This window comes from Salvia hispanica, chromosome 6 (genome assembly GCF_023119035.1).
Source record: "Salvia hispanica cultivar TCC Black 2014 chromosome 6, UniMelb_Shisp_WGS_1.0, whole genome shotgun sequence".
NCBI classification, from domain to species: Eukaryota; Viridiplantae; Streptophyta; class Magnoliopsida; order Lamiales; family Lamiaceae; genus Salvia; species Salvia hispanica.
The window spans coordinates 20,110,124-20,128,200 of NC_062970.1; the positions used below are offsets into that span (position 1 = coordinate 20,110,124).

Below are 18,077 nucleotides of genomic sequence, written 5' to 3' on the forward strand. Positions count from 1 at the left end.
TGTTTTACAATCATAATATACAAATGCCACTTTTACAGACCTATTAAAAAATATTAAGTACTATTACTCACTCAATAACTAATTAATAATAGACATATTACAAGTAATACTCCCATTCAATAACACTTGTGTAATTATTAATTAATTTTCTAGGCCATACTCATTTTTCACAAGCTATAAAAAACAGCGTGCAATTTTTTTATTTTGCAATATTTCTTTTATTCAAATATATATATTATAAAATTCTATTAAATTTATTAATTAAAACATTTATAAATTTTGATCATGATATAATAAATTAGAAAGTCCCACTTTATTAGAGAAAAATATTTATTAAATTAAAAAAAAGTTAATTTTAAGGAACAAACTTATACGAAAAGTATTTTATATTTTTAATGGAGGGAGGGAGGATTACCATTGAATTTTTTTTTTTCTTTACTTATTCAAAGCTCATCATTTATTTTAGAAGATATACAAATAATTTATTACGGAGGTGTTCGGTTCGTAAGATTGTATTCCAGAATTAAATATGTAGTGTATTTAGTTCATGAGATTCAATCTCACAATTTAATCCTAAATTAATAAGATAATTAGTTATAATTAACCCCCTTCGACTAAAATAATCTCACGATTCAATTCTAAATTATATTTTAAGATTATTTTTTAATAGATATGTAAAAGTGGTATTGGTCGTAAAGCAAAATACTAGGAGTAAAAGAGTCTTCCATAAAATTTTAATAGCTACCATATGAAATAAAGTTAGATTGACCGTCTGCATTTTTAATTAAATAAAGAAATGGGTAAAACAAGTGAACAAAAGAATGAAGGAGCATGTGTATTATATTCTTCTGGCTCACCATTTCTCTCTCTTCCTCTTATGCTGCGTTTCATTTGTAATTGCCTGCCATTTAAACCACAACATCATAAGCTTTAACTTTTAAATAAATTAGTATTAGCTTACGCGCTATGCGTGATACATAATATTTTTGTTTTATTAATTAGACATTGTAAATGAACTAAATAAAATAAATCATTACATAATTAAAAATAAAAAATATAGCATTACTATATAGTGACAATATGCTAAATAATTATAGATATAAAATTAAATAAATTTTAAATTAAACTAACATGAAAATATTTGTTAATTACGACACTTTTGGGTCTCTACAGCGAAGAAAAAATCATCGTTACAATTACATAATTCAATACTAAAATACTATTAATATTAAATTGATATAAAATATAATATACAACTAAAAGGACAATAATATCATCATATAAAATAAAATGATGTATAAAACAAATAAAAAACACACACATATAAACATTAGAACAATAAAACAATAGTTTGTAAGATATGAAAAAACTTATATGCGAACAACCTTAATTGTACAATAATAAGAATAGCAAAATAAAGAAAAAATAAATAATAAAATACAAACTTCAATATCTCTTCTCAGCCTTATTTTCCCCCTTGATTACCAAATAAATGATTTGTGCATATGCGCGAAAACAAATGTGATAGTTTATGATATTCGTCTTCTTTTCTTTCTTACGTCATTTTGTTACTAAGTATTTGCATGAAAATTATGGAGTGACGAAGTTGACGACAAATGTGTAAAATTGTATCTTCAAAATATTATAGATAGTCAGAAGCTATATTTGTAAAATAAAGGATTATTATAGCCTGGATGGAAAAATTAAAACAAGGGATGTATTCAAATCCTTTTCATATCTTTTGTCCTTTTTCCTTCTTAATCCTAGCCCCACGATTTTGTCATCTGATATAAAGTATTGAAAATTAATCATAATTGTGGCAGTTACAAATTACTCCTAATAAGGAACAATTAATAATTTTTAATTATAAAAAATGCTGCATTTAACATGAAACGGTATGATTTTAAATTGTATTTTTACAATGAATCATTATTCTTAAGTCCAAAACTTTCCATTAAGCTCTTAAATGCATGAATTTTAGGCGTTTTTGAAAAGTAATGTAATGGCCATTGGGAAGGAATATGTTATTCCACAAATATTTAAATTGATCAAATAACTTATAAGTACTCTAAAATAAGGACAAAACTTATAAGTATTTCAAAAGAATGCCAAAACTCGCATTTTATATATGTATAGATAGATGGGGAAATTGTCGAGCACTTCTGACTTTTCTTAATGTTTTATTGATAAATGGAGAAATTGTCTTCAAATTCACACGTTGACGTAGCTTCGAGAGTTTTTTATTGTAGTAAACATATTTGTTACTACTCCCTATCCTTCTGTCCGCGAATAAAAGTCTCATTTTTCTATTTTAATCCGTCCACGATTAGGAGTCCAGATTCACTTTTATCATAAATAGTTATAGAGTCTTACATTTCACTAACTTATTCTACTAATATTTTATTTAAAACTAATATATACAAGTTAGACTAATATTCCACTAACTTTTTCCATCCAGTTTCTTAATATTTTTTAAAACCCGTACCGTCAATGAATGAGATTCCTAATGGCGGACGGAGGAAGTATTAAGCAGTAGTACTAGTATTTTGATAATGATTTTTTTATATTTAAGAAATTGTTATTTATATTCGGTATTTGATAATAATTTTATTTATATTAAAGAAATTATATAAAATTTTTTTATTATTTAATATTTAAATATATTTTCAAAATTTATAAACTTCATTTCATTGGGTAGTGATAAAATAAAACTCTAAATATTGTACAAATTAGAAAATGTCAACATATGATAAAATAATAGTAACAAAAAATGTCAACCCACATCAATCGTTGACACTATGTTGACATTTTTTATTGCTATTATTTTTTCATATGTTGACATTTTATAATGGTCTAAATCATAGTTTGGAGTTTGTACAATAGACTTTGCATTTAATAACATCCCTCATTTCATATACATAAATTTGTTAATATTCTTAGCTTATAATTTACACATTTTAATGTTTGTTGTACAAACTACTCCCTCTATTCCATAATAAGAGTCACATTTTGTCATTTTGATCCGTCTCACAATAAAAGTCACTTTTCACTCTTACTAATAAAAGTTAAGTAGGTTTCAAATTCCATTAACTCACTTCACTCACATTCTATTATAAAACCGATATAAAAAAGTGGACCTCATATTCCACTAACTTTTCCAACTTATTATTCTTTACGGTTCTTAAAACTCGTGCTCACACTAAATGTGACTTTTATTGTGGAACAACGGGAGTATTATATTTTGGTTCTTCGAGTGGTTATATCGATCCGACCAAGTAAACCGTGCACCGATGGTATTTTCGATTTGATTATGAATCCTATTTATAAGATATTATCGATTTGATTTTTAAGATTTTTAGATTAATTATAATAAAAAAATTAGATACCGGTCCATAAACATATAATAATCCAATGAGTCGTGAACACGTGAGACGACCCATCAAAGCGGGAGAATTCAATAGGCGGGCGCTGACGTGGCAGGTGAATGATCTGGGTCCATGGCTGGAGATTCTCTAACGTATCTTTCATTGTTTTCGTTTCGTTTCGTTTTCTTCGACGCACCAACTCCTACACTCTCTGTTGACATTCAACCGCAGCCGCCCGCCTCCCTAGCAACGCCGATCTCCGCCGTAATACGCGTCGAGGTAGATTCCTCACTCGATCTGCAAATTTTCAGATTTTATCGTTCGGTCAACTGCTGGTTGAGATGATTGCTCCACAAATTTGCTTCGTAATTGAATCCTTGAGAACTATAGCTCAATTTGATGTCCAACTGACCACGGATAATATGAGACCACGTTGATTTTATTTTGATTCAAGGATTACGGAATGGATTTGAAATCTGTGGCAGTACATCTTCGATTGTTGGATTTATGCTACGTTGTTTCAAATTCATTTGTTTTATTTTGCACTGAACTGGTTAATATGGGTTTGAATATCACTGTATATTTGGGTGGATTTGTTAAGCCCTACATCTTTTGGAATTCTTCTATCTAAATATCTCAAATTCATAGGTGTTCGAAAATGATAGAGATAACTTTTTAGAAAGGTTTCTATTAAGTTGACTATTTTGTTGTTCAGCATTTTGAAAAAGTGTGTGACTCGTATATTTTTGGGATTCCGGTATAAAAGTGTATATTGGAAATTATTCTCTATATTCGGTGGGTTTTGCAACTAATAAAGTGATGAATGTAACTGATTTTTCTCCATTTTTTAATGTATTTTTTAGGGTAAAGTATAACTGTTTCTTTATCAGACTATTGTTAGCATTCTGAAATCTAAGCATGGAATTTAAGTTATTTGCTTATCTAATGGAAATGCCTCTTGTCTTCCCTTTTGTTCCAAGAGCACCTAAGTATCGTATGCAAATTGATTTATCAGCTACTTATTGTTTTGAAGCTGTTCCTTGAAATTGAGTATTTCAAAGGTGCTATAGAAATCCCCACGATCTTCTTTTAGGAATTAACCATTCCATGCCTTGGTTTATTTCTAAAACTCCAACTCTTCTATTGAATATACAAAACCAAAGTTTACTTTGTACTCAAAGCATCAAATATTTATATATGTATGCTATTATAGCACCTTGTAGGATGCCTTGGACGCTTATGAGTGCTTATTATTGTACGATATTTATGTAATGATGGTCATTACCTTACAATTACGACGCTTATGGTTTTTCTATCTCATGACTTGTCCATGGTGATATTACACCTTTTCTCTGACTTGTCTCTAACTTCCTGTATCTATGACTTGATCTCAGAATTATGAATTGTATAGGCTTGCAGTAATGCAAGAGAGTTGACCTCTGCATTAATCACTGCGCATGTTTAGCAACCGGTAAGTTGAATACATGAAGCTTGGATTCTTTTTGAACACTTCTTACTTCTTCAAGAAAATAGTTTTGTTAAAGCCTTTCTTACAATATGTACTTGTCTATTGTCTACAGTAGCTTAATAAGATCGGGAAGAAAGAAGATTGGCAGCATGAACAAGTGAGTAAACCCATTTACTCTCTCTCTATATGTATATACTATATTTCTTGATTTTGAATTTGATATAGGCAGCATACACTTGGAGTCTTAGACTATTTTAGCATTATATGTATGTTTCTTGAATTTTGAATTTGATATCGGCAGCATACACTTTTTGATTAGTTTTAGCATCACTTTTTTGTCCTAACTCCTAAGTAAATTATTAAGTTTCTTTTGTGTTTGAGGTAGAGAGTATGATATATTCAGTATCTTGAAGTTATGTAATCCCCTGCTAGTTATTAGATATGGGTAACCTTTAGTGAATACCAGCAATCTATAATGAGAAAGTCATTATGCATTTATCTCTGGGCATTACTTTTTATGGTACGCAGGTAGTCTAATTTTAGGACTTCAAATACTTTAGGGGATGTTCACGAGTCTCACATTAGAATGACTCATGTTCTATAAAAACTGGGAATCCAACTCCTGTTACCTTCTAATCAACTCATGATACAACAGATCATGCTTACTTACCTTGTTTACTGAAGTATCTGAACTGATTTATTGACTGTTAACTACTATACAATATGTTAACTTAGTAGAAATTTATTGTCGCAAAGTATTCCACATATTTGTCAGAATGACTTCCCTATATTCAATCATTATGCAATGTGGATTATGATTGATGTCACTTTGATGGAATCCACATTTATTTCTGAAGAAATATTTCTCAGTGAATTTGTATTAATCAAGATGCAGGTGCTAGTTTCCTTAGATCTCAATCATCAATCACCTTAACTTTTGTTGAAGAATAATAATAACAAAAACTAATCAAGGCTTAAACTCTAGTCACAAGAGTAAAGCAACAACAAATTTGTAAGTTAGCACACTTAGCATATGATATCTTATCAACATTAGTGTTTGAACTTCAGCAAAATCATATTGATATGCTAAAATGTAGAAATTGTCATACAAGAAACTATAGCTAAAATAATCAGTTTTTAATGGAAATTAGACCTGCATCTCTAACTGTTGTGGCTATAGGATTTCTTTTCAACTCTCGTTTAAGTGAAAGGACATCTCAGTCAGAGGCAATAATAGGTTGAGATTCTGAAAGGATCTTTGGTCGGGTGGTCTTCCACTTGTAGAACTGTTCCCATCATTATATCAACATTTGGTCCTTTAGCTTTCTTTTGTTGAATTATCTTCGCTGGGCAATAGCTTTCTCTTTTCTCATAACATGTGTGATTCCAAATTATATGAACCGAATTCCCTTCTGGGTCTATTAGAGATCAATGTGGGATTGGTAGAGGGTGTTGATGATATTCATTTGGGTTTAGGATTTAGGACTCCGAGTTAATTTTCCAAACATGGGTCCATAGGATTGCTTCCACATAACACTTTTCATAAAAGGTTTTCTTAAGTCTGAAAACATCTTTTTTTGCTCGAGTCCTGAAAGAATATCCATGTATATATTTCTTTCATGACCCCCTTACAAGAAGCTGTTCTTTTGTGCAATTGATGGTGTTTGGTTTAACTGCATGTGCAAATGTTTCTTGGTAATCAAGTTATAACTTTTAGTGAACCACTTACATTTTCAAAATTTTCACTCGACCATCAAAGTCGAATATAACAATATATACATCTGCATCCCACAGTCTTTTTTTCTTCCCTGCTCAGAGTTCTTTTGCTTGGGTCTTTTCCGAGGTTCTACCTGATCTTGGTCAATTATTTGGGTGCATCATAAATCATGTCCTATATATTTTCAGTTGATTACACACTTCTACTCCGACAATAAAGTCACAAGGCCAAAACTGCCGAAAGTTTGGTAGAATGGGTCTGACACACTTCTGACAGCCGGAAGTTGCAAAGCTAGAACTTCAAAACTACACTTAGTTTTGACTTTGTGTTCTTCTGACATGATCAGAAGTGTGTCAAACCAGTTCTGCCAACTTTCGGTAGCTCTGGCTTTGCAAATCAAATTCTGTCGGATTAGCTCCTCATAGTTTGATGGATTTGTCATGCAAATTTTGTCACATCCAATTAATTTTTTTGTAAAGTGGTTATTTTTATACTCTCTCCTCCGTCCCAAGGTAGTTGAGTCGTATCGTATTCCTTTTTGGGTTGTTCCAAGGTAATTGAGTCATTTCTTTTTTTGGTAAAAATTTTATCATCTCATAATTTACTCTTTCTTCATCTCTCTTACTTTATTCCCTCTCTTACTTTACTCTCTTCACTTTAACCTTTCACACATCAACTTGAAAATTTTTTATGTGTTTGAGAAGTATCATCCTCAAGCTTGATGACTCATTTATGAATAATGAGCCTCACTAAACTACCTTGAACTTGCTTTTCTCAAACTGAGGCTTGAATAGCTTTTCTCATTTACATCCCTAGCCGATATGTATACTTAGATCTTATCATTCATATATGACATTTGTGCATTCTGTGGTCATTCACATATCAGTAAGAAAATAGCCAAAAGTTCATGTTTACTACTTTCCTTATCATATATGGACACTCTGAAAAGTGTTTTGATGCAATATCTGATATATGTTATGTGTTCATTTACTACAGAACAAGAACATTTTTTGGAATCTCGCTCTCGTTGATTATAATCAACATGGCTGCTATAATGGAACGTGCTGATGAGAATCTGCTTCCAGCTGTTTACAAAGAAGTCAGTGAAGCTTTCCAAGTCGGGCCATCAGATCTTGGATATCTTACTTTTATCAGGAACTTTGTTCAGGGAATGGCATCACCTGTGGCAGGTGTTTTGGCTATCAGTTATGACCGACCTACAATTCTAACTATTGGCATTCTCTGCTGGGCCTTATCAACAGCTGCTGTTGGAGCAAGCAAGTATTTCTTTCAAGTTGCATTCTGGAGAGCAATAAATGGCTTCGGGCTAGCAATTGTTATACCAGCACTTCAGTCTTTCATTGCGGATAGCTATATGGATGGTATAAGGGGCACTGGGTTTGGATTTCTGAATCTAGTTGGCACAGTAGGGGGCATAGGAGGTGGAGCTATTGCCACTGTTATGGCTGGTCATGATTTATGGGGCATACCTGGATGGAGATGCGCCTTCTTGATAATGGGAGCATTGAGCTGTTTAATTGCATTCCTCGTCTATCAGCTCGTTGTAGATCCAAAAAGAAATATCAGTGCACATGATACAAGCAAGATGTCTGACAGGTATGTTAGCATCGGTTATTCAGTAGAAATTATGTGACATGACAGAAGAAGGTTTTACTTGGATGGACAATTAGATTCCAACCTTGCCAAATTTTTTCCTACTTGGTAATTTGTTGATATGTTGTTTCAGGGAGAGTTTGATGGAAACTCGAACTACAAGTTCGACAACAATATGGCTGGAGTCCTGGTCAGCCATGAAAACCATAATGAAAGTTCCAACCTTTCAATTCATTGTATTACAAGGTCTTGTTGGTTCAGTCCCCTGGACAGCAATTGTTTTCATCACGTTATGGTTCGAACTAATTGGTATGTTTCTCTTCGACACCATCTGTTTTTTACCATGAGAGTATAATATGGTTATCTCCGTTACAATTTTACATTGACCCTAGAGAAAATTTAAATTTGTTCTATGGAATGAGAACTGATATGGAGCTCGCTTGTTGATCGGTAACTGTCACTGGATCTAACTATACCAAGGTGCAGGTTTCGACCACAACAGTGCAGCAACCTTGGTCGGTCTGTTCGCTGCTGGATGCGCACTAGGGTCGTTTTTGGGTGGAGTAATAGCAGATAGAATGTCTCGTGCATACCCTTACTCCGGGAGAGTCATGTGCGCACAGTTCAGTTCTTTCATGGGCATACCCTTCTCTCTCTTCCTTCTCCGAGTTATTCCCCAAGAAGTGAGCAGTTACTACACATACGCCACCACACTTTTCCTGATGGGCCTTACAATCAGCTGGTGTGCCACAGCCACCAACGGCCCGATGTTTGCTGAGGTCGTCCCTCCCAAACACCGAACCATGATCTATGCATTCGACCGTGCTTTTGAAGTGTCGTTCTCGTCGTTTGCTGCTCCCATTGTTGGAATCCTTGCAGAGAAGATATACGGGTATGATTCTAAGTCGGTGGACCCCGTGTTAGGGTCGAGGAGGGAGGCTATGGCGTTGTCGAGAGGGCTTCTATCGATGATGGTAGTCCCCTTCGGGTTGTGCAGCTTGTTTTACAGTCCTTTGTATTGGACCTTTAAGCAGGACAGGGAGAATGCAAGATTGGCGAGTGTAAAGGAAAATGAGATGCTATGAGTGTAAGATTTTGTTTTGGTAAACACTGATATACTTAAATTAGTTTACTTAACACACTCTTTTCAGATAGTAATTAATTTACTACCACTTTCACTTATGTATTACTACTATTTCTTATTTGAAGAAATTGCTATTTTACACTTGTATATGCAAGTGACGGTGATTATTATACTTTCACATATTTTTTATCGTGCGACCTGTAAATACTACTCCCTCCGTCCCGGTCCGTCCCGGCTAAGATGACACATTGCTTAGCCGACACAGGATTTTAGAAGTTATTGGTTAAAATGTTTAATTGGAGAGACAAAAGGTGGGTGTAAGTATTAAAGTGGAGAGATAAAGAAATATGAATAATTTAATAGGAGTGAGAAAAAATGGTTGAGTGTATTAATTGGACAAGAAAGTTTCCGAAAAAAGAAATGTGTCATCTTAATTGGGACAAACTAAAAAGAAAAACGTGTCATCTTAAGCGGGACGGAGGGAGTAGTACTATCCCTTTATTCGTGATCAATTATCTTTTGCTTTGACTCAGTTCATGTTTTTAAAAATAAAATGAAGTGAATGGACAATGGTAGTGGAATATGAATTTTATAATAAATATAATGGAGGGAAATTAATGGAATATCGATCTATTTATTAGAAATAGAAAAAATTAAATGAGACCATTATTCATGAACAAATATAAGATAATTATTCACAGACGGAGGAAGTATCAATGAATTAGTACTACCTTTGTTCACAGAAAATAATCTTACTTTTTTTCATTTTAGTCTCTCAATTTATAGTAAAAATCAAACATTTTTTTCTTTCTATTTATCTTATTGTATCAATTTTGCATTAAAATTTGTAATGTTCACAATCAAAATTACTTTTGATGGACAGAGGTATTATTAGGTCTAGAAGTCGAGCCTCCCCACAAACTTGTAACAAAAAATTATTTATGAGCGTAGCGAAATTTATTTTTATTCGTATATATATTCGTTCTATATATATACTCACTTTGTCCCATGTTAATGGAATTGTCTTTTAAGATGTCACGAGGTAAATTAATCCTTTCATATTTTGGTAAAGTTAACTCTTTTAATCTTCTTCAACTTTAATCTTTCTTTTCAACTTTTTTTTCATTTATCCACTTTATTCTCTCTACTACTTGCATAAAAGTTGCAAAATGGGTCAATTCATCAGCTTGCATCCTGATAAAATTGCAAAATATGTAAATCTCTCGTTTTATCACGTAGCCAAAAATGGACCATAAATTAATGTATTTTCAACTTTCAGATAAACCTGACTTTACAGTTACATAACGTGGTACAAAAAGAGAAAATGAAAACTATTGTAAATAGAGAATCAATTCCGTATTCATATAAAATTAGCATAAATTTGGCATGACAACCTTCAAGCACAAACTAACCAAATTTATTTATAAAATTAAAACACAGCACACACAACTAACTACTAACCTATATATAATTGTATATATAGAGAGAGAGGAAAGAGAGATTATTTTGTAGCATGCATAGAGATAGAGATAGAGATAGTGAAGTGAAATCAATAGTAAAACTTGAATCCCATATTAGTCTCAGCAAAATCCAAGAGCAAATCTATCTCTTGCTCATCAATAAAGCCGCTGCCGTCGACGTCGGCTTCACCGAAGCCTCGGGTGCTTTTCCAGCCGCTGAACCAGGCACCGCAGTTGCGGATGGCCTGCTTCAGCTCCTTTTGGCTGATCCGGCCGTCTCGGTCCGCGTCGAATTTCATCAGCCAGCTCTTGAACTCCTCCACCGTCATCTGGTACTTGCCGCCGCTCGGCACGCTCCGAGCGGTGTCGCCGCCTGTTATCGCCATCGGAAGATATTATTGAGAGAAAGGACGTGAGTTAATATGGTAGCAATACTGGTTAGATGTTGAATATGAATATGATAAGAACCCATAAATAGATGATGAAAAGATTGAAAATATGCATAAATAAAGTGTGACGGAATCCAAATCTAATGCTTTATTTTAAGTCGGGGTTTGGGCCATGTGGAATTTATACTTTGGACTCACCATCACTAATTTTTTTAGCAAGGCAATGGACACCTAAAATGGCATCTTTCACTATCACCATATAATCATCTTTATTTTCTGGCACTCGATTATTCTTCTCTATTTTCTAATTAATATCCTCTCCGACCTTCTCTATTTTCTAATATCCTCTCCGTCCCAAAGAAATAGACTAACTATGAATGACACGAGTTTTAATTCGTAACTGGTAAAGTAAAATAAATAAGAAAAAATAGAATTAAAATAGTGTAGTGGATGGTGGGTCCTATAAATGATAAAGTAAAAAAGAAAGAGAAGATTTCCATAAATGGATATGGACTACTTCTCTGAGACGAACGATGAAAGAAATCCAGCCTATTTTTATAGGACAAAAGAAAGTAGTAGTACTCCCTCCGTACCACTTAAGATGACACACTTTTATTTTTAGTTTGTCCTAATTAAGATAACACATTTCAACTTTTGGAAACTTTCTCTCTCCGATTATACATTCAATCACTTTTTCTCTCCCTAATTAAATATTCAACTCTCTTTCTCTCTCCATATAATACTTACACTCACATTTTCTCTCTCCAATTGAACACATTTACCATCAACTTCTAAATTCTCGTGCCGACTAAGAAATGCGCCATCTTAGCCGGGACGGAGGGAGTACTATTTAATAATGTATACACATGATATTTTGTTGGTCATAATGCTAATTAAGTAAATCCACAGCAGACTTCAATTAATTAATGGACAATTAAATCTTAAGCACGAAAAATAACTATTTAAACGAGGAAACCCAGCTTACTTGTAATTTTGGATATGGATGGGTAAATCAATATTATTACTAGACACAGAATACAATTATTAATCATAATTTTCGTCCCCTCTCTCTCTATGAGGCGTCGACTTCTTCCTCTCCCACTCTGTGTGGGAGTTCTGTCTCTTTTATTCAAGTGGGTACCAATCAGAAGATCTATAGTCTAGCATTGAAGATCATCACGTGGAGAAGTAGCAAGCCATCTACGATTCTTTGGAGAATTAAGAAGGTATTCAATTCTATCCGTAGAAAAGCATGTTTTAAGTTTCAATTAATCAAAATCATGTTTTAATTCAAGTTTTGAGCATGATACATGTGATAATTACGTGAATAGAATTTATCTAAATAATCTTCTAAATAGATCTATACTCTATACTTTGATTTAGCTGTTCTTCCGTTGCCAACCTCATGGAGTACTTTTTACTACAAAGGGAAATGACTCTACTATGATAGAACGTTCAAAAATAAAAAAAAAAAGGACTCAACTACCACGGGATGGGGAAATACGAAACAAAACAAATAACATTAACGTTCATTAAACACAAATAATACTCTCCGATAATAGATCTCTAGCATAATATTTCTTATATATGTGTATTTGAAAATCAAAGTTGTAAAGCTATTAATAATTTTATAATGCAATTTAAGAGAATAACTTTCACTACAAAAAAATGTCAGTTTACCAACGGAATTACCGACGGAAAATTTTCGCCGAATTACCGACGAAATTACCGACGGAAAGTTTTCGCTACGAATTACCGACGGAATCATTCCGTCGTTAAATCGTTTCCTTTTTTAATTAATGTTCTTTTCGTCGGTAATTCCGTCGGTTAAAAAAAAATTACCGACGAGCTCTTTACCGACGGAAAATTTACCCTAAACCCTAATCCGTCGGTAAAGAGCTCGTCGGTAAAAAAAATTTTTACCGATGGAATTACCGACGGAAAGAACATTAATTAAAAAAGGAAACGATTTAACGACGGAATGATTCCGTCGGTAATTCGTAGCGAAATTTTTCCGTCGTTAATTCCGTCGGTAAACTGACATTTTTTTTGTAGTGTTTAATTAGAAAAAAAATAATTATTCACAGTATCAATGACGTTGTCAATAAGGAAAATTGCATCTCCATCCGGCATCCGAGGGAGTAACTTTGTTGAATATTTTATGTATCATAAAAAAAAACCATTTTAATCATTTACTACTATATTTTTTACGAGCAAGTCTGACCAAACCTATCACCAAATGTCACTTCTATTCGGGAGATGTTTTTTATTTGCATTCTTGCCTTTTCAAAAGGCCACTAAATAAAATTGCACTACTCCAATGAATGGAGTACGATCGCTTGCCAAAAGTTGAAACTCAATTGGGAGATGTTTCATCACCTTCTTCGTTTCTGCAAGCTTCATAACTGAAGAGATGTAGAATATCTCTGTTTTCATTTTAATTTCAGTCCAAAAAAGTTATCTTTGATCTTTATGTTTAGTTAGTTGTTAGTGTATGGTTGTTGGTAGGTCTGCTCAGGGGTACTATTCAATAGACCTACTCCCACCTATTCAACGTTGATCCTTAGAGCATTAGCAGCGGCGGTCGTCCGCCATTGGGAGAGGGAGGCACGGATACGGACGTCTGGTGCGGACATGGGAGTTCTGCGGTGCTGGCGCGACGTCAGTCGCGACGGCTATGGGACGTCCGCCGTTGTGGCATGCGGCCGTTCCGATTTTTTATTTTTTATTTTTTTTACAAACTCTATATATACGGCTCATTGAACTTCATTTCATTTGCACCACTTGTGTTAACAAGTTTCTCACTCTCTCTACGTTTCTTTATTATTATAATGGCAAGTGGCAGTGGAAGTGGAAGTGGTAGTGGTAGTGGTAGTGGTGCGGGTGGTAGCAGTGCTCCAGATTGGCGCCAGATCCTTAGGGATGAGCTACGTGTAGTTACATATAGGGAGATAAATCGGGCATTACAAGCGGCCATGCAGCAGCAGCGACAGCCGGCGGTACCTCGACCCATCCATCATCGAACTCAAATACCTCGGGACCGCATCGCTGCACACCATCGGTTGTACGCGGACTACTTTGCTCTACAGCTGCGGTTTGGGGGCAACTTATTCCGCCGGCATTTTAGGATGAGTCGTTCACTGTTTCTTCGTATTGTTGGCGCTTTAAAGCGTCAATACAAATATTTCAGGATGAGACAGAGAGAGGATGCGGTTGGTAAACCCGCTACACGCCCATTCAGAAGTGCACGGTAGCAATCAGGCAGCTGGCATACGGGGTACGACCGACATGTTCGACGAGTACCTCTACATCGGATGTCTGGAGTTTTTTTTGTCAAGGCGTTAGGGAGATATTCGGGGATACCTATCTTCGAAAGCCTACCCCCAAGACTGCCAGGATCTGATGACTATGCACGGGGCTCAGCACGGCGGGTTTCCGGTAATGTTGGGCAGCATAGACTGTATGCATTGGGAATGGAAGAACTGCCCCTCCGCCTGGAAAGGGTTGTACACAACCGGTTTCAAGAGTAAGCATCCCACGATTGTCCTTGAGGCGGTAGCTGACTACCGGCTGTGGATTTGGCATGCATACTTTGGAGTAGCCGGTTCGAACAACGACATCAATGTCCTACAGTCGTCCCCTCTTTTCAATGACCAAGAACTTGGTATTGGCCCGACTGTCCGTTTCGTCGCCAACGGCAACCAGCACAACATGGGCTACTATTTGGCAGATGGAATTTATCCTATGTGGCCCGTCTTTGTGAAGACGATCAGATGCGCAGCAGAAGATAGGAAGAAACACTTTGCAAGTCGTGAGGAGGTAGCGCGCAAGGATGTGGAGCGGGCATTTGGTGTGCTCCAGAGTCGATGGGCGATAGTGAAGGGTCCATCACGGTTGTGGCATATGGACTGCATCGCAGATGTCATTTACACACGTATTATCATGCACAACATGATTGTCGAAGATGAAGGTGCAGCACTGACTGATTGGGCCAGTGACGATGATAATGGTGCCGGTCCAAGCCACGGTGTAGCCACCCCCAGTGGACGTATGGGGGTACCCCATGAAGGGGCTGACCGGGTGCGTGCGTTTGCCGACATGCACCAAGGACAAGCCCATATTCGACTCCAGAACGATTTAATTGAAGAGCTATGGTTGCGTCGGGGTCATCGTTGATATGTTCATAAGTGTAATTTGATTAAGTTTTTTTTTTTTGTTTTTTTTATCTAATGAAATTATTTTGCACTTTGTTTAATTCCGTATTCGTGTCGAAATTTTAATACCGTACATTGTTTATTAATTCCGTGAATTGTTTAATTTGGTGAATTTGTGAATTTTTTTTATAGCTGGAAGTCCGCGCGGAAAGGCTATGGGATGTCCGCCACTGTGCAGTGGGAAGTCCTTATGACGTGGCAGTGCCGGGAAGGCTATGGGAGGTCCTTATGATGTGGCAGAAGGTGTTTTTGGAAAGTCCATCGGGAAGGCTATGGGACATCCGCACCTACTGGGGATGCTCTTATGCTAGCTTTTTTACTTACTTAGGTTAGGTAGCTTCTTTTCCCAATGATCCTTAATTTTCTATTACATCAGAAGAGTCAATTCCCCAATTCCTAGATTGCTTTTTCATAATGTGGAGCCTTATTTCTTTAGCCTATTCATCTACACAAATGTTTATTTCGTTGTTACATGCTTTATGTACTTTAAGTTACTTGCTCAGTTTGTGTTACGAGTCCAAGTTGTATGTTTAGATTCTAATTTACTTTAGTTGCACAAGTTCCCACTTAGTTATATTAGTTTATGCAAGTATTTAAGTCTCACTATTCCAGATTAAAGCGTGGTTGCATGGCCAAACTTCCTCTTGCGTGTCGAAACTCCTAAAAGTCCAAATTACCATTTCTCATGGGATCGACATCCGCATTCGCCACATACTAATTCACACTCCCGCCGTTCCATGTTAATGGAGGCATTTTTCTATTTTCGGAAGTTCCAAGCTAATTGAGTCATATCTATTTTTGGTAAAAAGTAATTCTCTATTTTACTTTATTCTCTCTTCATCTCTCTTACTTTATTCTCTCTCACTTTATTTTCTCATTCATTTAACACACTATTCTTAAACTTCGTGCCAAAAAGAAATGTCTCTATTAACATGGAATGAAGGGAGTAGTATCTTTGAAAAGTGAGAACAATTATAAATATCTTCGTTGAACAAGAATGTATGCAAATGACAAGCACAACCGGGCACTTCAAAAGAAAACTTAAGTTTTATTGTGGCAATAACTCTTGCGGTATCCTATAGCAATAGAAGCTCTGTGAAGTCCAAGCATGTTGAGATAAAGTTCCAGGTTGTGAAAGAGGGAATTCGAACTAGACAAATATCTATAGAGCATATAGGAAGATTTGATAATTGTGGATCCACCCACTAAGGGATTACTACCAAAGTATTTCATTAGAATACAACCCAAATGGGTGTTATGTTGTTCGAGAAAACTTCTGTTTAGTGGGAGTAAATTTTGTTATATTGCTCTATATTATGGTTATGGACATATTGCTATGTAACTAAAGTTATTCTATATGGAATTAAAGTTTGTTTGGTCTACTACATATGTTATTTGGTTTTGGTGTGATCTCACTATGGAATTAGGTTGACCAATTGAAAATAGGCCTTTTTTAATCACATTGCGTGAAATTTCCCTGCTACACTCCATAGTTGAGTTGTTGTTGATTATGTTTTTCATTTGTAATTATTCAAGGGTTTTATGTATGTCGTTGATAATGTTGGGATATTAAACTAATAATTAAACTTGATTTTTGTAGTAGAATTATCTAGATTTGATAAATGTCTAGATATTATATAGAATTCTCTAGAATTGTGTAGTAGAATATCTAGATATCTATACATATATAAAGGGCGAGTTTTAGCCTTAATTGTAAATACTTATAAGTTTTGGATTGTATTGTAAATATTAGATATTTTGGTTGGTCTATAAAAAAATTAATTCAATTATTTGATATAGTTGTTACAAATCACCAATTATAAACTTCATTTGAATCAAATCATCTCAATCTTACACTAATAATATTTCGTCCATAGTAATAGAATAGACAGTTACACTAATTAGAATGATAAATGTGGCATGCAAGTTTTCTTCAATAAGGTTTATAAATTTTTGGCACTTACAAATTTTTAATAATTTTGATTTAATTTCAATATTCAATAATAAGTAATTGACTTTGTAACCGCCACATTATTACACATTTTTATTAATTGTATTAATAATAATTTAATGTAAATTTTAACATACTATAATTTCTCTATATTTGTTGTCTTTATATATGTGTCATTCTCTAGCTTATAACCCACTTTCTTATTACCTTCACCTATAATCTATTGCATCACTGAATTTTTTACAAAAAGAATTTGTTTTTACTATGGTTCTTGCTCTTTATCAATAGTATCTTTGTAGGAACTGGCAGCGGAAGCGATCGAGGAATTTAAATCGAACAAATAAATCACATAATAATCAGATCTATTTAGCAGATTATTTAGACAAATTCTATTCGCGTAATTTTCACATGTATCATGCTCATAACTTGAATTGATCATGCTTTAAGTATAATTGAAACCTAAAACATGTTTTTCTACGGAGCAGAAATAATACCTTATTAATTCTCTAAAGAATTGACGATGGCTAGCGACTTCTCCACGTGACACTTTGAATACTAGACCACGGATCTTCTCTCTGGTTCCCGAACTGTACTCTAAAGAATCTCACCGGAATACTAGGACTTAAATAAAGAAGACAGAAGAAATCCTTCTCCAATTAGGAGAAAAATTCGAACTCCTCTAGGTAGAGGGGGACGAAAATTTAAGCAAGAATAATTATGATTTCTGTCTCCTTTATTCTCCTATTTATATTAAGTTCCTTTTGGGCCCATACAGGGATCTATGGAAGATTTTGGATATGGGCTCATCCAATTTA

The 18,077-nt window shown here is 34.6% G+C and overlaps 2 protein-coding genes across 2 annotated transcripts; both read left to right on the top strand.

The window, feature by feature from the left end:
• The first annotated feature begins 3,511 nt into the window (after positions 1-3,511).
• On the top strand, positions 3,512-9,415 carry LOC125192377 (uncharacterized MFS-type transporter YfnC). The gene is made up of 6 exons (XM_048089913.1): positions 3,512-3,644; positions 4,760-4,836; positions 4,946-4,990; positions 7,547-8,167; positions 8,298-8,473; positions 8,651-9,415. Exons 2-6 carry the CDS (start codon positions 4,823-4,825, stop codon positions 9,247-9,249), a joined length of 1,455 nt encoding a protein of 484 aa, XP_047945870.1. The 5' UTR covers positions 3,512-3,644; positions 4,760-4,822; the 3' UTR covers positions 9,250-9,415.
• Positions 9,416-14,499: 5,084 nt separating this feature from the next.
• Positions 14,500-15,273, top strand: LOC125194883. The gene has a single exon (XM_048093102.1). The coding sequence runs from the start codon at positions 14,500-14,502 to the stop codon at positions 15,271-15,273; it is 774 nt and encodes a 257-aa protein (XP_047949059.1).
• The last annotated feature ends 2,804 nt before the right edge of the window (positions 15,274-18,077 follow it).